This window comes from Balaenoptera borealis (assembly GCF_965194805.1).
Source record: "Balaenoptera borealis genome assembly, chromosome: 16".
In the NCBI taxonomy this organism is placed as follows: domain Eukaryota; kingdom Metazoa; phylum Chordata; class Mammalia; order Artiodactyla; family Balaenopteridae; genus Balaenoptera; species Balaenoptera borealis.
The window spans coordinates 49,283,846-49,301,641 of record NC_138872.1 but is presented as its reverse complement, the minus strand read 5'-3'; the positions used below and the strand labels follow the sequence as shown (position 1 = coordinate 49,301,641).

Here is a 17,796-nt window from a genome sequence, read left to right as displayed (position 1 = left end):
TAAAATGTTCATTTAGGGTTAGATGAGGTAGGATTGAAGTGGATTATGATTAGATGTAGATTAGATTAGATGGGATTGAGGTGAGCTCTTTTAATGAATGAGATGATTAAGTAGTCCAGTTACCTTAATACTAAGTAACTGCTAGGGTCTTTGTGTATTTTAACCCCCAGAATTCTTACGTGCATTTTTAAGTAACAACTTTATTGAGATATAATTCACATATCATAAAGTACAGTTCGCTGATTTTCAGTATGTTTCCAGAGTTGTGCATCCATCACCACTGTCAAATTCCAGAACATTCCATCACTCCAAAAAGTTGCCCGTCCCATTAGTAGTCACGCTGCATTCCCTCTCCCCTTCACCACTGGAAACCACTAATCTGCTTCCTGTCCACGGATGTGACTGTTTTGAACATTTCAGGGAATAGACTTGTGAGCAGTGTGGCCTCGTATGTCTGGTCCTTTACTTAGCATGGTGCTTCTCAAGGTTCATGTGTCGTGTAGCGGGTATCAGCACCTCATTCTGTTATGGCTGAATAATATTCCATTGTATGGATATGCCACATTTTGTTTATTCATCAGCTGATAAACATTGGGTTCTTTCTACTTTTTGGCGGTTAGAAATAATGCTGCTATGAACTTTCACGCACAGGTTTTTGTAGGGACATATGTTTTCATTTCTCCTGTGTCTACACCGAGGAGTGGTGTTGCTGTGTGTTAACTCCATGTTTAATGTTTTGAGGAGCTGCAAGATGATTTCCTGAAGCTGCTGCACCACTGTTGCAGTTCTTTCAGCAACATTTAAGGGCCCTAGTTTCTCAACAGCCTCACCAACATTTGTTTCTGTCCACAGCCATCCTGGTGGGTGTGAAGTAGTTTTTCATTGTGGTTTTGATGTGCACTTACCTAATGACTAATGGTGCTGAGCGTTTTTTCCAAGTGCTTCTTGACCGTTTTTTAAAAATCTTCTTTGGATAAATGTCTATTCAAATCGCTTGCCCATTTTTAAATTGGGTTGTCTTTTTTATTGTTGTTATAAGGTTTGTTTATATATTCTGGATACAAGTTTCTTATTGGATATACGATTTGCAAATATTTTTTTCCTAGTGTGCAGGTTATTTTTTCATCTCACACACATTTATATTTAATCAAATGACGTGATGTTAATTTTGGGTATCGTTAACATTTTGGCATTGTTTAGTATTTAAATTCTATTAAGTTTATAATTCTTGCTTTAGAAAGCTAACATGTAAACCAAAGTAGTTAATGAAGCATAAAAAATTACAAAGTTAATGGAAATGGCACATTCCTTAAAGAAGATGAAAAGATCAAAAAGTGATTTTAGATCTTTGGTTATCAGATCTTATGTAACCACTTCTTTATTTTGGAATAGCAAGTATAACATGGTAAAAGGTTATTTTCTGTAGTCAGTATAATCCTAAATTAAGCTATCCTCTTTGTTATAGCAGTAAATATTTATTTATTTTTAATCGAGATATAATCGACATATAACATTATGTAAGCTTAGGGTTTACAAGGTGTTGATTTTTGATTCATTTATATATTGCAATATGATTACCACCGTAGGTTAGCTAACACTTCTATCACATCACATAATTATCATTTCTTTTCTTGCGGTGGGAACGGTAATGATCTAGTCTCCTAGCAGTCTCATTTATTCTAATTTAAATTTAAAACTTGGAGATTTTATAAATGAAATTTTACAGGTATGTGACTGATATGTTACTGGATATTAATCATATAATTTTGACATGTGAGTAGAACAAAGACCTTTCAATTCTTTTATTAGCGAAGGATGTGCTGTAGGAGTGGAATTTTCCCAACCCAGCCACTCTGACCATCTATTATTCGTTATGAAAAGAATTTCGGGTATTGTTAACACCCAAACTGGGGAGATGACTGCCCCAGTCTGGGCTCTGAGCAAACCTGTGTAAGAAGAAACTAATTCAGCACCCCAGAAAGCACTGTTTTCCAGGTTTCAGGGTTGGAGGAGCGGCTGTGACTGAATCTTACCTTACTCCCACATAAGAGTGATGAATGGCTTAGATAGGTAATCTTTTTAAAAGTTTAATGACTGAAATTAGTGTTTGCAGCCCAGATTTTCTAGTCTTCCTATTAGATGGTAAATATACCTTAAAAAATTTAAGTGTATGCCAGTCTGTAAACCAGAAGTTACGTAGTGTTTTGCATTTGGCATGATAAAAACTGTAAGCCTCCTTATGATTTTTTTCCCCTTCTCATTCTAGGCCTCAGGAGTGCAAGTTGCTGATGAAGTATGTCGCATTTTTTATGACATGAAAGTTCGGAAGTGCTCCACACCAGAAGAAATCAAGAAAAGAAAGAAAGCTGTCATTTTTTGTCTCAGTGCAGACAAAAAGTGCATCATTGTAGAAGAAGGCAAAGAGATCTTGGTTGGAGATATCGGTGTAACCATAACTGATCCTTTCAAGCATTTTGTGGGAATGCTTCCTGAAAAAGATTGTCGCTATGCTTTGTATGATGCAAGCTTCGAAACAAAGGAATCCAGGAAAGAGGAGTTGATGTTTTTTTTGTGGTAAGCGTTGTTAGAAATATTGAACCTTCGCGAATCTCAGAGTTAATCTCTTACTGTTAGCTTAGCACCTCACCAGATTCTTCTCCAGCACGCCCTGCCAGGAACCAGCCTCCCACTTCACTTGTGCCTCTGTGGCTTGCTGCCTTTGAAGTTGGTGCTGGCGTGGCCTCCAGCTGGAATTTGCTCTGCGTTCACACCGTCCAGTAGGGTAGCTACTAGCCTCTTGGGGCTGTTGAAATTAAAGTCTGAAGTTCAGTTTCTCAGTTGAATCACCACATTTCAAATGCTCAGTAGCCACATGTGACTAGTGGCTACCTTTTTAGGTAGCACAGCACCGGTACAGAACATTTCCTTCGCTGCAGAAAACTCTTGTTTATTGGACAGCGTTGCTGTAAATAGTGAAACTGTGTTATAAAGTGATTTACATGGCCTTAAAAGGCTGTTTAAATTAGTTATCCTGGTCTTTTCAAGTAAGTTCATATTTGAGATTAAGCTTGACTTAAAAGTCACCCTATATTCCTCATCTAATTGTACTGTATGTAGTACATTCCTTGATATGGAATTCTTACACAGTGAGAATCTTCTCTGGCTTCCAAGGGGAAGGGGGAAGTGGTAACAGCCTCTGATTTGGGGGGAGTGAGTGTCCTCTGGACTCTGGCCTGAGCTGGGCAAGGCAAGGAGGGGCTTAACTCTCAGCTGTGTGCCACCAACAGCGTGGGACCGTGGGGCTGGGAAGTCAAAAGAGTTCAGGTCTCAGGGAATGTAACCCTAGGCCTCAGCTCAGTCCCTTGCAGCCCTGGCTGCACCTGGTGACGTCAGATGCACGTATTGGGCGCTCACTGTGGAAGGAGCCTGGCGGCCACAGACACAAATGCATAAAGATAGTAGTGAGACTTAAAACTGAGCATGTTGAATGAAGGTGCATCCTTTAAACTTTTATTTCTGCTACATGCCAGGCATTGTGTTAGGGCTGGGAAAATAGCTGTGAAAAAAACAGCTAAAGCCCTGGCTCTTCTGGGATTTACTCTTGAATGGCAGATATGGCAGGTAAAGGTTTAAGCTTTTAAATTGGTTAATATTTCCTTCATTTGCACTATTTTTTATCCTGGATTTTTATCCAATATGAAAATGATACATCCTTATTAAAGAACATTTGGAAAATGAAAGTAGAATGAAGAAGAGAAGATTCAGTGTTAGTGCAGTGTCTTATTTTTGCATTATTACTTTTTAAAAGAAAGATAAAACCTTATAGGAGTTTTCCATAACAGGCTCTGTTTAGGGCCCAGGGAACGGCTCTTACTTCAAGTATTTTAAAGATCTGGTTAGAGTAAAATCAGAACAGCTAAAGCTATTTTTGTCCCTGACCTATTTTGCATAAGAAAAGCACCCACTTAATTTTGTAGCTGGTGCATCTGAGGTCCTTGTTGTGGCTTTGCCTCCCTCCTTGGACCTCAGAGTTGTGAGGAATATGCGCTGAGAGACCGAGAAACTGCCCTTCGCCTTGTTCCCAAGAAGAGACTCAGCCCGCTGTGTGGGCGGCAGACTAGGTGAGGGCCCCACCGGGCCACGGTGTTCATGACTGTGGAACGTCCTGGAAATATGGCAGCTAAATGGAATCGTGGTGGTGTGGAGTGCAGGCAGGCCTGAGGTTTGGTGTATAGTGAGAGACAATGCATTCGTAGATGTGCAGTTTGAGTAGATGAGATTTTTCTGTGCATTGTTAGTATTTCTGTTACTCTCAACGTTGCTGGTAAAGAACATGGTAAAGCGTATGCTGTGCTTCCAGTATTCATTCAAGAGGGGGAGGCACTAAAAATTTTGTAAATACAAGGTAATAGTTATATTAACAGTTAAGACATAATGATTGCTGAATTGCCATTAAGCTTAGAAAAAGAAATCCTTGTGACATGTTTTATTATGTTAGACTGAGATGGAAAACGAGTGCCTGAGGTCAGAATTTGCTGCTGGAACAGATGTGAATGAAGGGACCGGGTGGGCAGGGGCAGTAAGGGGACTTGGACTTTATATACATTCTTTTCCAGAAAACAACCTGAAGCAAAAATTGCTAGCATTTCTTAATTCTGGGTGGCAGATACTTGACTTACAGATTATTCTCTGTACTTTTCTGTATTTTGAAACTTTTCCACCAGAAAGTATTAAAAACCTCATACAAAGATGGTAGTTATTAGCCTGAACTCAAGCCTTTATTGATACAAATGAAAAACAATTATCTTCAAGAAAACAGCTGGGTCATACAGTGAATTATCCAGTGTTGTTTCTTTTATTCTAGCGCCATTAACCGATTTCTGATCATTGGTCCTCAACTTTTTCCCCGCCTTGGTCAACCTGAGTTATTCTGTATATGCTCAGTCACCACAGTCCGAGGAGCGGAAATGGAAAAATTGTGTAGTTAGAGAAGCTCTCCCAGAAGATTCTGAGGACCCTCCCTGCCCACTGCTGCAGATGTTTATTTAACAAGATGTAAATTGAACTGTCTCTAAACCAGTGTTTTTCTTCTTTGGCGCTTCTGTATCCAGGGCTCCAGAACTAGCACCTCTGAAAAGTAAAATGATCTATGCGAGCTCCAAGGATGCGATCAAAAAGAAATTTCAAGGTAAGGTCTAGTTGACTGCCAGGTATTCGGCTGTGTCGTGAGCCCTGGCATGGGGACCACCTTTTCTAAGAAACACCTTACTCTCCTTGGAGGGCCCCGACCACAGAGGAGGGCATCACTGCTTGTTTAGAGGAAAACCCTGGAGGCTGACCTGGCTTTCTGCACGTCTCTGCCTTGCGCAGGCCACCCTGGGCCGAAAGGCCTGTGTTCAATATTCTGTTCCCTCGACGCTGTGTGTGTACTCCTGTTCAGGCTGGTGTGAAACTAGTTCGAGATGCTGTCAAGTTTCTCACGTAGCAGGTAGGGACTAACTGGTCATACTAAGTAATAAATTTGCTGTTGCCTCTGAATATAGTTGATAGAACAAAGTTGCACAAAGGAAATGTTCATAAATGGGAAGGGCTGCTCTTATTGCTGGCTTTTCTTTGGAATGGTATGATTTTAGGTTATAGACTCATCTGTGTCCAAAGGAAAGTGGCCTCAGTCCTTGGGCTGGCCAGTTATATTTGACTTGCCGCTGGGTGAGTGGGATCCTGATGAGATGGCCTGGACGCACTTACTGTCTCCAGCCAGGAGGAGATGTTGGCATGATGGACAGAGCGTGGGGCAAGTGCCCTTAGCCCGCTGAGGGCTAAGCTTGTCGTCTGACTGCTGTGTGACCTCCACGGGCCGGGTTCTCCCAGCTGTGAACGGGAGGTGCGCAGTAGAAGAGGTGGCCCCCTACCTTCCTCTTGTGGCTGCTGCAGACAGCTGGGAGAGCCGCGGTCACAAGGGCTTGGCCTAGGGTCGTTTTCTTTTTGTTTGTTTTACTGTGACTGATCTTTATATTCTTGTAGTAGATCAGGTTTGCCCTAGCTTGTTTTACTTGGGGAAACAAGATTCTCGCTTCCTTTCCTGCATCGTTCAGTCCTTGTCAGGCTCCTTGTGTGCTTGGTTTGGTGTCAGGCTGCCCCCTGGAAGTGTGTGCACCGGCCGGGGAACTGGTGTTCTGACGTGACCCCTTAGCTCCAGCACCGGCACAGGGCACCCCAGAGGGCATCGGAGTGGATTCCTCCTCCTCGCTCTGCGGTGCCTTCCAGTAAAGGAGCTGCTCCGTGGACTTGATCTGCTGATGTGAAAGACCGTCTCCCTGGTGCCTTTTTTCCTGGTGAAACCATCGCTGGCTTTCTCCAGTCAGTCCTGAGTGGTCCAAAAGCTGACTTGCTGTGCTTTCAGCAGCTTAAGAAATGGTCTTAAAATTATGGAAAATCAGAAAGTGCAGCTGTTTAAAAGAGAGCAGCTGTTTACAGAGAAGCTACTGTATATGATTCCATAATTGAGCTCCTTTTGTGCAGTGTGGTGTTGTAATTTTTATGAGAAGGTGATCAGTAAAACATTTCACATAGTCTTCATTGTGATAGATTTCTTAGATGTATTGTGTGGTGCCACTGGAGACCTGTTTTCTAGAGCAGAAGTGATCCCATTTGTAAGTGCTCCTATTCCTCAATTCAGTTGACTAAATCAACTGTACAATCAAAACATCAAATTCATATGTTTATGTATATTTCAAAAACCAAGAAAAATTATTCCTAGACCTGCTTTTTAACTTGCTGAAATACAGTGCATCTGTAGAAAAGCGTACGTGAATTACAGTTGTTTCCTGGTTTAATGACCAGCGCCCCGAAGCCTTCCTGGTGCCCCTCCTCACACCACTGCCCCTACTTCTTCCCCCCAGGGACACCAGTCCCCTGGCTCCTAACAGCATAAGGTAGCTCTGGCTGATTTTGTGTTATACGACTGGAACCGTCTAGAACATACGCTATTAAGTCTGGCTTCTTTTTGTCAGCATTAGTCTGTGAGAGTCATTCGTGATGATGCAGGCGGTTACAGAGTACTCATCACTGTGTGGTATTCCGTGGTTTGTATATGCCACGGCTTTCCAACCCATGTTTGAACTGGTCGTTTAAAACGGTTTGATATCTTAGAGAAATAGGTAAGCTACTGCCATAATTCTAAATAGAATTGTTGTTTTTCCTCCCTAGGCATAAAACATGAATGTCAAGCAAATGGGCCAGAAGACCTCAATCGGGCTTGTATTGCTGAAAAGCTAGGTGGATCCTTAATTGTAGCTTTTGAAGGATGCCCTGTGTAGACCATCACTCGGTGCCACAAACTGAAAGCTTCCGTGTTTAATGTTATCCTTTTGCTATGTAAGTAAAGCTGATACGTTTAGGCCAGGGACTCGCTGAGGGGAGCTGTCTTGTCATTTGCTAGGGTAAACTATTCCATGAACATGTGCAAATGGCCCTAAATAAATCTAAACTCTAAAGTTGTATTGGTGTGAAATTAAATTCTTACTGGCCAAATGCCTGTTTTGATTAGTTGACTTGTAAAGATTTTTGTTAAGCTCATGATTTTTAATAGTGCAGTTCACAAAACAGTCCAAGGCCACATGAAGAGAATTACTGCATCTTCATTAACCTCAGCAGTTACTTTGTTTCTTTTGCTTAGAGAATTGGTCATAATCTGGTTATAATTTTGGCCCAAATTCTTTTTTCTCTGTTGAGCTAAACTGAATAATGGAAAATAATTCTCCTCACAACATGTAACAGCACTAATGTACTTACTAAACGATGTAAGATTCTACCAGACGTGTGGTGGAGACTGCTTAGAACCAGCACTGATCTTGCACAGCACTACTTTATGCACGTAGTTGGCACACAGGAAGCAGCTCCTGCACCTGCAGCTGCTCGCTGGTCTAGTCGGGAGGCTGTTCTGAGAGTGACCTTGCATCTTGGAAATCTGGAGAATGTGCACTGTCTTGTAACAACGAATGCAAATTAGGGCTCCAGTGTAATCCACTTTGTTGATGAAAATGGTGAGGTGGTGTATTGACAGACTGGGATACCGGGATGTCTTTAATTGTGTCTCCTTCAGAACTGTGTTGCTTCTGGTACAATAAGGTTTGGAAGAACATTATGTTTACTCTGGGGCCTGGGCAAGCTTCTTAATTTCCTAGAGTAGTTTGCCGACTGTCTGAAGCGGGGAGCAGGTGTGACGGTCGACAGCCGCGGGAAGCCACGCTGAGGACACCTGGAAGTGACTGCCTTTCACATCACAGGTGTAACACTGAACAACACAGAGATGCACAAACAGTGGAATTTAGAAGTAGCAGTACTGGCTTTATGTAATAAAGGAAGCATTTTTAATTTCTCTCTCGTGTAATTATTCATGGCTGAATTGGGGATAAAGGATTTTGCCTTCCATGTGTGGGGTTAGGTGTGGAGGTTTGGGTATTTCGGACAATTAGCGTTAAGGCCACAGCTCCCTCCTCCTCTGATTGAATGAAAAAGTTGGTATAAAAGTTGGGAGTCTTTCTCTTATTCCAGATGTTTATCCAAATGCCGGGCTTTTGTCTCCTCTCTGATTTATTTGGGAGCCAAAAAAGGATACGCTTTGATCAAAGTACTTCTTTCAAAATTATCTAGAAAATAGTGCTGGCTACTGGTTTACTGATAAGCTGCTTGTCATTCTTTCATCCTGAATTTGTTTTCTCTTCTGCAAAGCAGTGCTTTTAGTGAGTGTACATTAACAGGCCTCCGAGAAGCTCTGCGGGCCCAAGACTGCCCTTTTCAAGAATCAGCTTTGTAGGTAGAGCCAGGAGTCTAGAAGGAGAAGGTCTTTTCTGTGGCTTCACCTTGTGACGTGTGGCCCCACCTGTATGAGTTGCACCGCTCCTCTGTGCAGGTATGTCGGGGCGGGGGGGGGCTGCCGTTGGGAGGGTTTTGAGCACAGGGATGTGATGTGATGTAAACAGCTCCCAGCGCTCCACTTGACTCCAGAAATTGGGAAATGCTAATAGTCACTTATATCTCTGCCTAGGGGAACTTTTGGATTCCTGAGGTTGGGGCCCAAGAATCCTGCTAACCAGCACTCCAGGTAATTCTGCTGCAAAATTAAGAGTTTTGAGACCTCAGCTGACATTGTTGAGGAATAAAACCACAGGTATTCTCTGCTTTCAACACATTTACACTTTTATAAGTGTTAACACATTGCAGAAGTGTGTGTGGAAAGCTGACTTAGGGTTCATTTAATCATTACTCTTTTGTCCCGAGGAAGAAGCAAATAAAGCCACTGCTAACAGAAGTTCAGAGCTTGACTGTGAACTTTGTTACTCAGAGAATATTAATCTCTGAGAAAACAGTGAACACAGTGACTCAGTAAGATTAGGCTTAGTCGAGTGGTTTCCTTTTTTTAGAACTCCTCAGAGTGCCGGCTGGTCCACACACAGAAGTGCAGCTTCTGTTTCTTCACCAGTTCGTGCCCTTTGGACGATCAGAGCCTGGATATGCCCAAGGGCAGACTCATTACTTTGTCACGACTTGGGGCACTTCTGAAACGTGCAAACAGTCTTTAGACCAAGTTCCAGCCGGGCTGCAGCTGGAAGAAGGGACACTGCATGGTTGGCTGGGGGGGCAGCAGGAGGGGGGGACTTACTGAGCCTGCAGCCAGTGCCTCAGTAGTCAGTCCAGAAGTAAAGTAACTTGTCTAAGGTCACACAGCTCATGGGCGGCACAGCTGGACAGCTCAGGTCTCGTTTTCTGGTCCTAAGCTATTCCCATCACGCCCCTGGCGAGTTCTTCATTTCTAAAATCTGGAGTTCTGAGATTTTATTCGATTTGGGGCAGGAAGGAAAACAACACTGTTCTTTTGGGTTTTGAGTCCTGTTGGCCCCAAACCTGCAGGAAGCTCAAAGAGAAGGCGTTTGTGGAGTGTCTGGTGGCTTCTAGGATCTTGCGTCTTTCCTGCCTGCAGGCCAGGCATCCCGGTGTTTGTGCGTTTTATTGACCCTCACGCTAGTCCAGAAAGCCGCCACCAGCGTGACGGGGCTTCTGGGTCTGGAGGGAATGTTGATGGGCCTCGTGACCCTGAGCTTCAGGGTCAACCCGGGAGCCTCTGCAGGGGGACTTTTGGACCAGATGCTGTCAGAGCTCCCAGCTCTCCTGTCGGGGCCTGAGACACGGGCCCGGGTCTGTGAGGGCAGCTGCCCGCCCCACTCCCCAGCCCGAGGGTGGGACCTGGCCCAGGGACAGCGAGGCCCGTGGGCTCCCCCTGCCGGCCAGCCGGGAGCCGCTGCTGCTGGGCCTCAGGGCTGGGGGCGGGGGGTGGCGCTCACCCTGCACTGGGCCGCCTTGTCCCCACAGATGGGCGCTGGGCCCCACCAGGCGGTCTGAGGACGGAGCCCAAAGGCGGCAGCTCGGCACCCCCAGGGTCTCTTGTGCCTTCTTTCCTGGAAATGACCCACTCCTGTGCCTTCAGGGGGCTTCTGCCCAGCCTCAGGGTCCTCAGTTCTGCAGCTGGTGTGGTGAGGGAGGGGAGCTTATTGGAAACGCAGGCTCCTGGACCCACGGTGGCCACTCTGATGCCAGAGACCTGGTTTGGGGCACGAGGCCGGCCTGTTTCCCACCAGAAAACGGCCCCAAACCCCTACCCTTGCGTGAAGGTCCCTGTGTGCGGGAGGGTGAGTCTTGAGCTGGGCGTGGGCTCCAAGCTCACAAACCTCCCCAGGCCTCCTGACCTTGGCTGGTGTTAGAGGCGGGCCTGAAGCCTGCCCAGCCTTTCACCAGGGGAGCCACTCTCACTTCTGCAGGGTTCTTTGCAGGATGGGAGAGGTTCCCCTCCCATGGGCACTGAAAAGATGTCACTTGAGAACCAAGCCTGTGGCCAGGCCCGTGGCCGGGTCAGGTGTCATCAGTCACTTCCGCTTGGGCTCCTGGCCAGAACCTGTGTCCTGTGTCCCGTGGGCTCCCTCTCCACTTTAGCCCCCTGCAGAGTTCCAGGACGGGTATGACTGTCCCCCTCAGTGCTCTCCTGTCCAGAACCCTTGACTTCATGAGCCGGCTACACAGGGCCCTCCCACTCACTCAGCCTGTGTGCCTCTGCACCACTGTCCCCTTGGCCTTGACCCCTCCTCCTTCCTGACAAGGCCTCTATGCTGAACTCCAGCTTCTGCTCACACCTCTGGGGAGCCATCCCAGAATTTCCAGCACCCCGATCCCAACACAGTTGCAACATACAAGTGCCACACAGCAGGGCCAGGTGGCCTGCGTACCAAGTGCCCCTGAAAGCCAGGCCCAGGTCTTGGTTGTGCAGACTGAAATCAGCACTGCCCGGCCTCTGGCAGTGGCTCACGTGGGGCCTTGGGCAGCACCCTGATCTCTCCCTCCCCGAGGTCCTGAGGCTCCTGTGACAACCACCCCCGAGGGGAGTCAAGCCCGCCACTGCGACGCATGGGATGCAGAGCTTCCCCAGCAGGTGGCGAGACCCCAGTACTCAGCTGCTTTCCCTGGGGCACCACCCTCCCTCCCATCTGGCTGTACCTGCAGTCTAAGTTCAGCCCATCAGACCCCTCTCCCAGGATTATGGGTCCTGGAACTGAGCTGAAAGTACCAGCGAGACCCCCAGGGTTGCTCTGATTCACCTTCTGTTCCTAGGTTGGTACAACTGCTCCTGTCACCCTGCCTCTAAATCCATTTTTTTTGCTTGAGCTCCAGGTTCCTTACAAAGCCCCTGACACACCTCCTGACCAAAGATTCTGTGGTCCCCTCAGAACACAGTGGGTCCGAGGATCACCCCAAGTTCAGCTGGCTGCCCCCCGCCCTGGGCCAGCCCTCCTGCAGCGTGGATGTTTGCCCAGGTCCGTGTTCATTCCTGGAACTCACTTCACCTGACAGCCTAGGCTGCCCACAGCCCTGCTAGACAACCGCCTCAGTTCCTCGGAGTGGGGCCCATAGGGCATCTGGCCACCAGGTGTCACAGGCCCTGCTCCCTCATCCTGCCCGGTGGGCACTGGGGCCCGGGTGGGGAAAGCGCGTGGGGACCAGAAACCACACTCATTCTCTTCCTGAAGTGCCGGGTGACACGCGGGTTTTAATGGCATCAACACCCAGGAGGTCACACGTCAGTTGTGGTGGCAGCTTCTTCCAGGGGTGAGAGCTGCTGCCTCGCTGGGCTGTGACCCTAGTCTGCACTGCAGCCTTCAGGACTCACCACCCGGACCGCCCATCGCCCGACCGCCAACCCCACAAAAGACACAATTGCACTGCTTGACTGACATACACACCCCACGGTCCCAGCCCCCTAGCACACACCCGGGTCTGTCACACAGCTGCTGAGGGCTTTGGCGTCTGCTGGCCGGTGGTCCAGGGCCAGTCCTAGGGAATAGTGTTTATCGAATGTGGCAAAGATTCTTTTACAAATTGGGGTCTGGAAGAGCTACTTCTGGTGCTAAGAGACTCTCATCTCTATGGCTTCTCAGAGCTACCCAAGTTGGGCCCAGATAACGCTGTGTTGGTTTGTTTATTGGTCAGGAATGTGTAAGGCATTTTGGTAAGTTGAACAGTGACTTCTTTTTCCGCAGGAAGCTCAGACAGAGGTTCCCTCCTTCGAGCTGCTGCTGCCGGCCTCCTGTGAACAGAGGGTGGGGGAGGGGGAGGCTGGGCCTAGGGGCCTCATCCCTACACCACCCTACCTACCTACCACCTTCCACCTTGAGAGGCCCCTGGGGCTGGAGGAGGCGCCCGAGGGCTTGGCGGGGCGGGCGACAGGAGGAGAGGGGCCCGTGGGCAGCTTTCAGGCATCCCAGGGCGCCCAGCCCTGCCCAACCCCCGAGGGGATGGCCGGCGGCACTCACTGGTCTGTCCAGCTGCTCCTGCAGCTTCTTCACCGTGTCTTTCTCCTTTGCCAGCTGCTCCTGGGTCGTCTTCAAAAGTTCCTGTAGTTTGGTGGCAGCGTGTCCCAGGTCACTGGTTAATTTCTTCTCTTTTTCTAGTCTCTCCTGTGGGTCAAAGGGTTGAAGGGGTCAGCCTTCACGTGACGCACAGCAGGAAGGCCACCTGGCTGTGCCCGTGGGGCTGAGGGTGTGAGGACGCGGCCTCCGGGTCACAGGGCTGTGCTTCAGGGTCGGGCACTGGCTGCTGAGCACCTGCCCTGTGGCCAGGGTGACGGAGGAGCTCCGTTTCAGTTCCACTTGATTGAAATCGTCACACTGACTGGTGGCCTCCAGCTGTGACACTGGAGACTTAGGGATCCCCCCCGACCTTGCCAACCTCCAAATTAGGCTGGACGCTGCCCGAGGGGCCTCCGGGGGTGACAGCGGGGAGCCTTGTACCTTGAGCCGCGTGGCCTCCTCCGCCTCTGAGGACCCGAGGGCGCTGGCACAGCGGAGCTTCTCCAACTCCCCCTGCAGCCGACTCGCCACGAGCTGAGCCTGGACGGAGCGGGGCGGCGTGTCAGGCCCCATGCGGACAGGAGGCGGGTGACGATGGTGCAGCGAAACCCCCTCGGGCGGGACGCGGCTCGACCCCCAGACCCGCTGCCCTGACCCAGAGAAGCCCCGATGGCGCAGGGCAGCCTGACCTCCTCGAACTCGGCCGTGAGCTTCTGCCGCTGCGTCTGCTCGTCCTCCAGGATGGCTTCCGTCCGCTCCAGCTGCACCTTCAGCTGCGTGCAAACACCGCAAGCATGCTCGGAACCTGGGGCGGACCCTCGGCGCCCAGGGCTCCGGGCAGCCTGAGACCTGGGGCCAAATCTTCTGGCTGTGCCCCGGGCCCCCTCGACCCTGCCCTGCCTGGGACAAGCGAGCGGGGAGGCCTGTGTGCCTGAAGCCCCCCCCCGGGGGAGGCACGGCCCTCACCCCTGGGGACGGAAGCTGGTATGGCTGAGAAGAGACGTGGACACAGCCCTCGTGCTGAGACCCCAGGATAGAGAAGCCTAGGCCTGGCACGAGCCCTGGCGGCCTTCCCACCCCGGCGAGGCTCTGGGCGGCCGCCGCCCGGATCAGGGGTCTGGAGGGCAAGGGCCCCACCAGTGATGCCCCAGCCCGCCGCCCCCCCCCACCCCCCACTCTGGCGTCCTGAGGAGTCGGGCGTCTGGGCAGTGGGGCCGGGAGCTGCGAGTGGCCAGAGTTTAGCCGGAGCAGAGGCTGCCGTCCCTGCCCTCCAGATGGGTGGAGGGGCCCGCATGGCGGTCAGTGACGGACACCCGGGGACAGGCTCACCACCCTAACCTCGACGGGGTCCTGTTCTGCTGAGGGGGCCTCTGGGGGGGCAGCCAGGGACCCGGCTACGTCACCATCCTCTACGTGGCTCTTCATTTCACTCAACTGCTGCCTGACCTGGAACAGGGAGGGTGGGTTTGTGCCTGGCGTAGCTCGATGCACGCCCGCCCGCAGGCCCCCAGGAGGACGGCAGGTGCTCTCAGCGGCCGAAGCCCACGGGGGACCTGCTCTGACAGCTGTGGCCTGTGTCGGCTCCCATGCAGGTTCCCTGGGGCAGGAGAGCCAGCGCCACGAGCCCTCACCCGAGCCAAACTGTGGCCGAGGGGCCCGGGCTGACCCCACGCACATGCTCCATGGCAAGACCAGCAGCGCGGGGCGCCCCCCGCCGGGAGCCAGGTGACCCCCGAAGGACACGGTACGCACGGGGCTACGGAATCTGAAGAATGGCAGGCGGCCGGTGGGCTCGGCGCGGACACCACCGCCTGCCTCCCGCTGCCCTCCTGGATGTGGTCCCCGTCAGGGCCTTTTGTGGGGTCCCCGACGAGCTGACACTCTTACCTCATAAGGTCCCCTCACCCCTGAGCTCCACTGCTGGGGGGCCCTAAGCCCCAGACCACTGAGCCTCAAATCTGAAGGTGCAGCAGTGTCACCCACAAAGCTTGGGTGAAGGTTCCCAGCGGGGCTCTGGGGGGGCCCCCTGACAGAGCCGCCCCAAGTGTGTGGGGCCTGACCCTCCAAGTCCTTTCCTCCTGCCAACAGCCCCAAAGGTCAACACCAGACCGCAGAGACCAGTGACGAGGAGAAACTCGGGGCCTGTCCTCTGCATGTGGCCCAGGCCCGGCTTGGACATGGCTTTGGAGAGTGACCCTCAGACTCGGCACCTGCCCTCGCAGGCGATGGTCCCCGATCAGGCCCGAACGACCGGAGGGGGCACCCAGGGAGCCAGAGCGTGCGCCCAGCGAGGGGGCTGCTCGGTGGATGTTGCTTTGGGAACACCAGCCCCCCGGACCACACCTTGAGTCTCCTCGTAGAAAGCCAGACACGAACGTTTTTCACACACACATACGCACACACACACCGCGCCCCGCCGGTGGCTCAGTGTTAACAGCCAACTCATGATTTAATAAAGACCATGCAGATCACACGGACCGTGTCTGTGGCCTCACGCGCTGGTACTGGAACTGGAGCCCCACCCCACCCCCATAAGGCCGGGCTGACCTGGCCAAGGAGCGGGGACCAGAGTCACACATCAAGGCTGAAAACCGGAAGAACCAGAGGCCCCCGCGTGGCTGGGAGCTCCGCGCGGCTGCGGACGAGTCACCTGGTACCGCCCAGCGTGGAGCAGGCCGCCCTGCACACCGCAGATCTGACTGACCTGACCTGAGCCACCGCTGGGTGAGGAAGGACCCTAGTCCCACAGAAGAAGGACCCTAGTCCCACAGAAGGCCACGGGGCAGAAGGACCCCCCCCCCCCAGAGCTCCCAGAGCAGACCCGGAGCCCCGTGGTCCCGGCAGCCACAGGCCCAGTGTGCAGCGTGGAGCAAACGTGTGAGGGGCTGTCCTCACCGGGCCCAAGCACAGACCGGCACACGTCCCCTTTGATGGGACGCAGAAACACACACACCCAACCGCAGGGCACACGCCGGCCACACCAGTTCGCTCACCAGGGCAAGCTCGTCGCTTTGTTTCTGGGCTTCACTCTTGGCTGCATCCAGCTGAGACTGAGATTCTAATAAAAGCTGCCTCAACTTGGACAGAAAACAGACCCGGGTGGTGGGAGAAAAGGAGAGAGAGCCAGTTCCGGTGAGTCAGCACCTCACACCCAACCAAGCACATCCACATACGCCACCCGGAGATCTCGCCTGCGGGGCGTGGGGGAGGGGTGGGCGCAGGCCCCCTGGAGCTTCTGCTCTTTTTTGAAGACGGAGGAAGGATCGTGTTCAGTACACGCTAGTCTCAGGCCTTCGCAAATGTTTATGGACTGTCTTTTGCAGAGCGAGGCCAGAAGTCAGAGATCGAACCAGGATCGGGGGTGCCAGGCTTGTGCTCTCTGCTCCCCGAATCAGAAAACACTGTCAGATTTAAATGCCTTCCCCGCAGAGATGGTGTCTCCACACCGGGTAGAGAGAGCCTCTCGCTGCCAGGCCGACCTGGCTGCTCCCTGCCCTGGCCGCGGGGCTGCTACCAGGCCCACCCGCGCCGGGACACTCACCCCCGCCACCTCCGTGGCGTAGTTCTGGCACTCGGCACTCGCGGCCGCCATGTGCTTCTCCAGCTCGGCCTCCAGATGCGACGTGTGCTCCCTCACCTGGACACGACACACATCAAGGGCCTCGAGCCGGCCGCGGGAGGGCACGGGCCACGGGGCAGGGCGATGGGGCCACCAGGCCCTGGGACAAGGGCTGAGACAGGCCCCTGTGGCCTGATGGCTACGAGCCAACTGAGGCCAGGCAGGGGGGTGCCCCCCAGGCCAAACACCTCCTGAAGAGGCACCCTGGGGCAGCACGTGTTCTCAGACCTCAGTAGCTTTTAGATTTACTTGCAAGGAGGGTGCGGAGTGCAGCGGGGCCACCCGGCAACCCTCCCGTGGTTCATGAGGCCACGGCAGAAGCCATGGTGCACTGGGGGCGCCCAGCCACCCCGAGGTCATAACGGCTCATTAAGGACAGGCAGGGACGCGCGGTCGGGGAAGGAAAGCCGCTAGAGGAGCCTCTGTAGCAGGACGGCAGCCCTCTGGACAGCGCCCGCACGCACCTGATCGGCACTTTCAAGTTCCCCTTTCAGCTTCCCGACAGTCTCTTCGAGATGCTTCACTGTGACCCGCGACTACAAAGCAAGAAGGGGGAGCGCCGTCAAGCATGAGCCCCGTGGGTCCGTCCCAGGATGCACCCCACCTCTCGGGAAGCCCTGTGGTGCCCTCGCCCCCCCAGCCAGGTATAAGCAGCAGCCTCTTCCTGGGGGTGGGGCTGGGGGGGGGCCTCCTTGAGACCAGGACTCAGCTGTCAGTCATTCCACAGTGACACTGTATGTGGCATCACCAAAACCCAGCAAACGTGACTCCCAAGTGACCCAGATGACCCCGTGGGCGTTCCCCCTGGATTGTATGGCATTCTGAGGGAGTGAAGTTTGGGTTCCGAGGGAAGGTGGGCCCTGGGGAGATGGGGCTGCCCCGTACCTTCTGGAGCTCCTCCTCCGCGGTGCTCACCCGGGCCTTCCACACCTGCTCCTCCTCCTCCACGCTCTTCTGCAGGGCTTTGAGCATGGCCTCCTGCGGGGACGGCACTAAGCAGGGCCTGGAGGCCCCCCCCGCCACGCACACCCCCCCGTGGCTCCTGCCAACCCCCTGCAACCACCCGGCTTGGATCCCAGTGCGGCCGGCAGAGCGGGAGGAGGGGGTACAGTTCTGGAGGGGGGCCCCCGGCCGGTGTGCGAACAAGGTTGTCAGGACTCTCGTCTCCAGTGGGTTTGCACCAGGTGGGCCTCAGCAGCCCAGGACAGGGGGCCCAGGAAGGGGAACCCAGGACTGGCCATCGCAGAGGGAGGCTGAGCGAGCGTGGCCCCTGGAGTCGCA

General features: G+C 52.2%; 2 protein-coding genes across 8 annotated transcripts in view; one reads left to right on the top strand and one right to left on the bottom strand.

Annotated features, from left to right (window-relative positions):
* DSTN (destrin, actin depolymerizing factor) overlaps window positions 1–8,380 on the top strand; it is a 37,774-nt gene extending 29,394 nt beyond the window's left edge. Inside the window, exons 2-4 of the mRNA XM_082361519.1 lie at window positions 2,267–2,574; window positions 5,112–5,188; window positions 7,210–8,380. Coding sequence (XP_082217645.1) covers window positions 2,267–2,574; window positions 5,112–5,188; window positions 7,210–7,319 — 495 coding nt within the window. The 3' untranslated portion in view covers window positions 7,320–8,380. The remainder of the gene's footprint in view (window positions 1–2,266; window positions 2,575–5,111; window positions 5,189–7,209) is intronic.
* Window positions 8,381–12,063: 3,683 nt separating this feature from the next.
* RRBP1 (ribosome binding protein 1) overlaps window positions 12,064–17,796 on the bottom strand; it is a 58,420-nt gene continuing 52,687 nt past the window's right edge. For 2 of the 7 annotated variants that reach the window (XM_082361508.1, XM_082361504.1), the window contains 9 exons: window positions 17,401–17,493; window positions 16,980–17,051; window positions 16,438–16,533; window positions 15,890–15,973; window positions 14,226–14,342; window positions 13,586–13,669; window positions 13,338–13,436; window positions 12,861–13,004; window positions 12,064–12,634 (listed from right to left, as the gene is read on the bottom strand). In XM_082361508.1, coding sequence (XP_082217634.1) covers window positions 12,593–12,634; window positions 12,861–13,004; window positions 13,338–13,436; window positions 13,586–13,669; window positions 14,226–14,342; window positions 15,890–15,973; window positions 16,438–16,533; window positions 16,980–17,051; window positions 17,401–17,493 — 831 coding nt within the window. In that variant the 3' untranslated portion in view covers window positions 12,064–12,592. The remainder of the gene's footprint in view (window positions 12,635–12,860; window positions 13,005–13,337; window positions 13,437–13,585; window positions 13,670–14,225; window positions 14,343–15,889; window positions 15,974–16,437; window positions 16,534–16,979; window positions 17,052–17,400; window positions 17,494–17,796) is intronic. The other 5 variants (XM_082361505.1, XM_082361506.1, XM_082361509.1 and 2 more) reach the window with 5 other exon arrangements.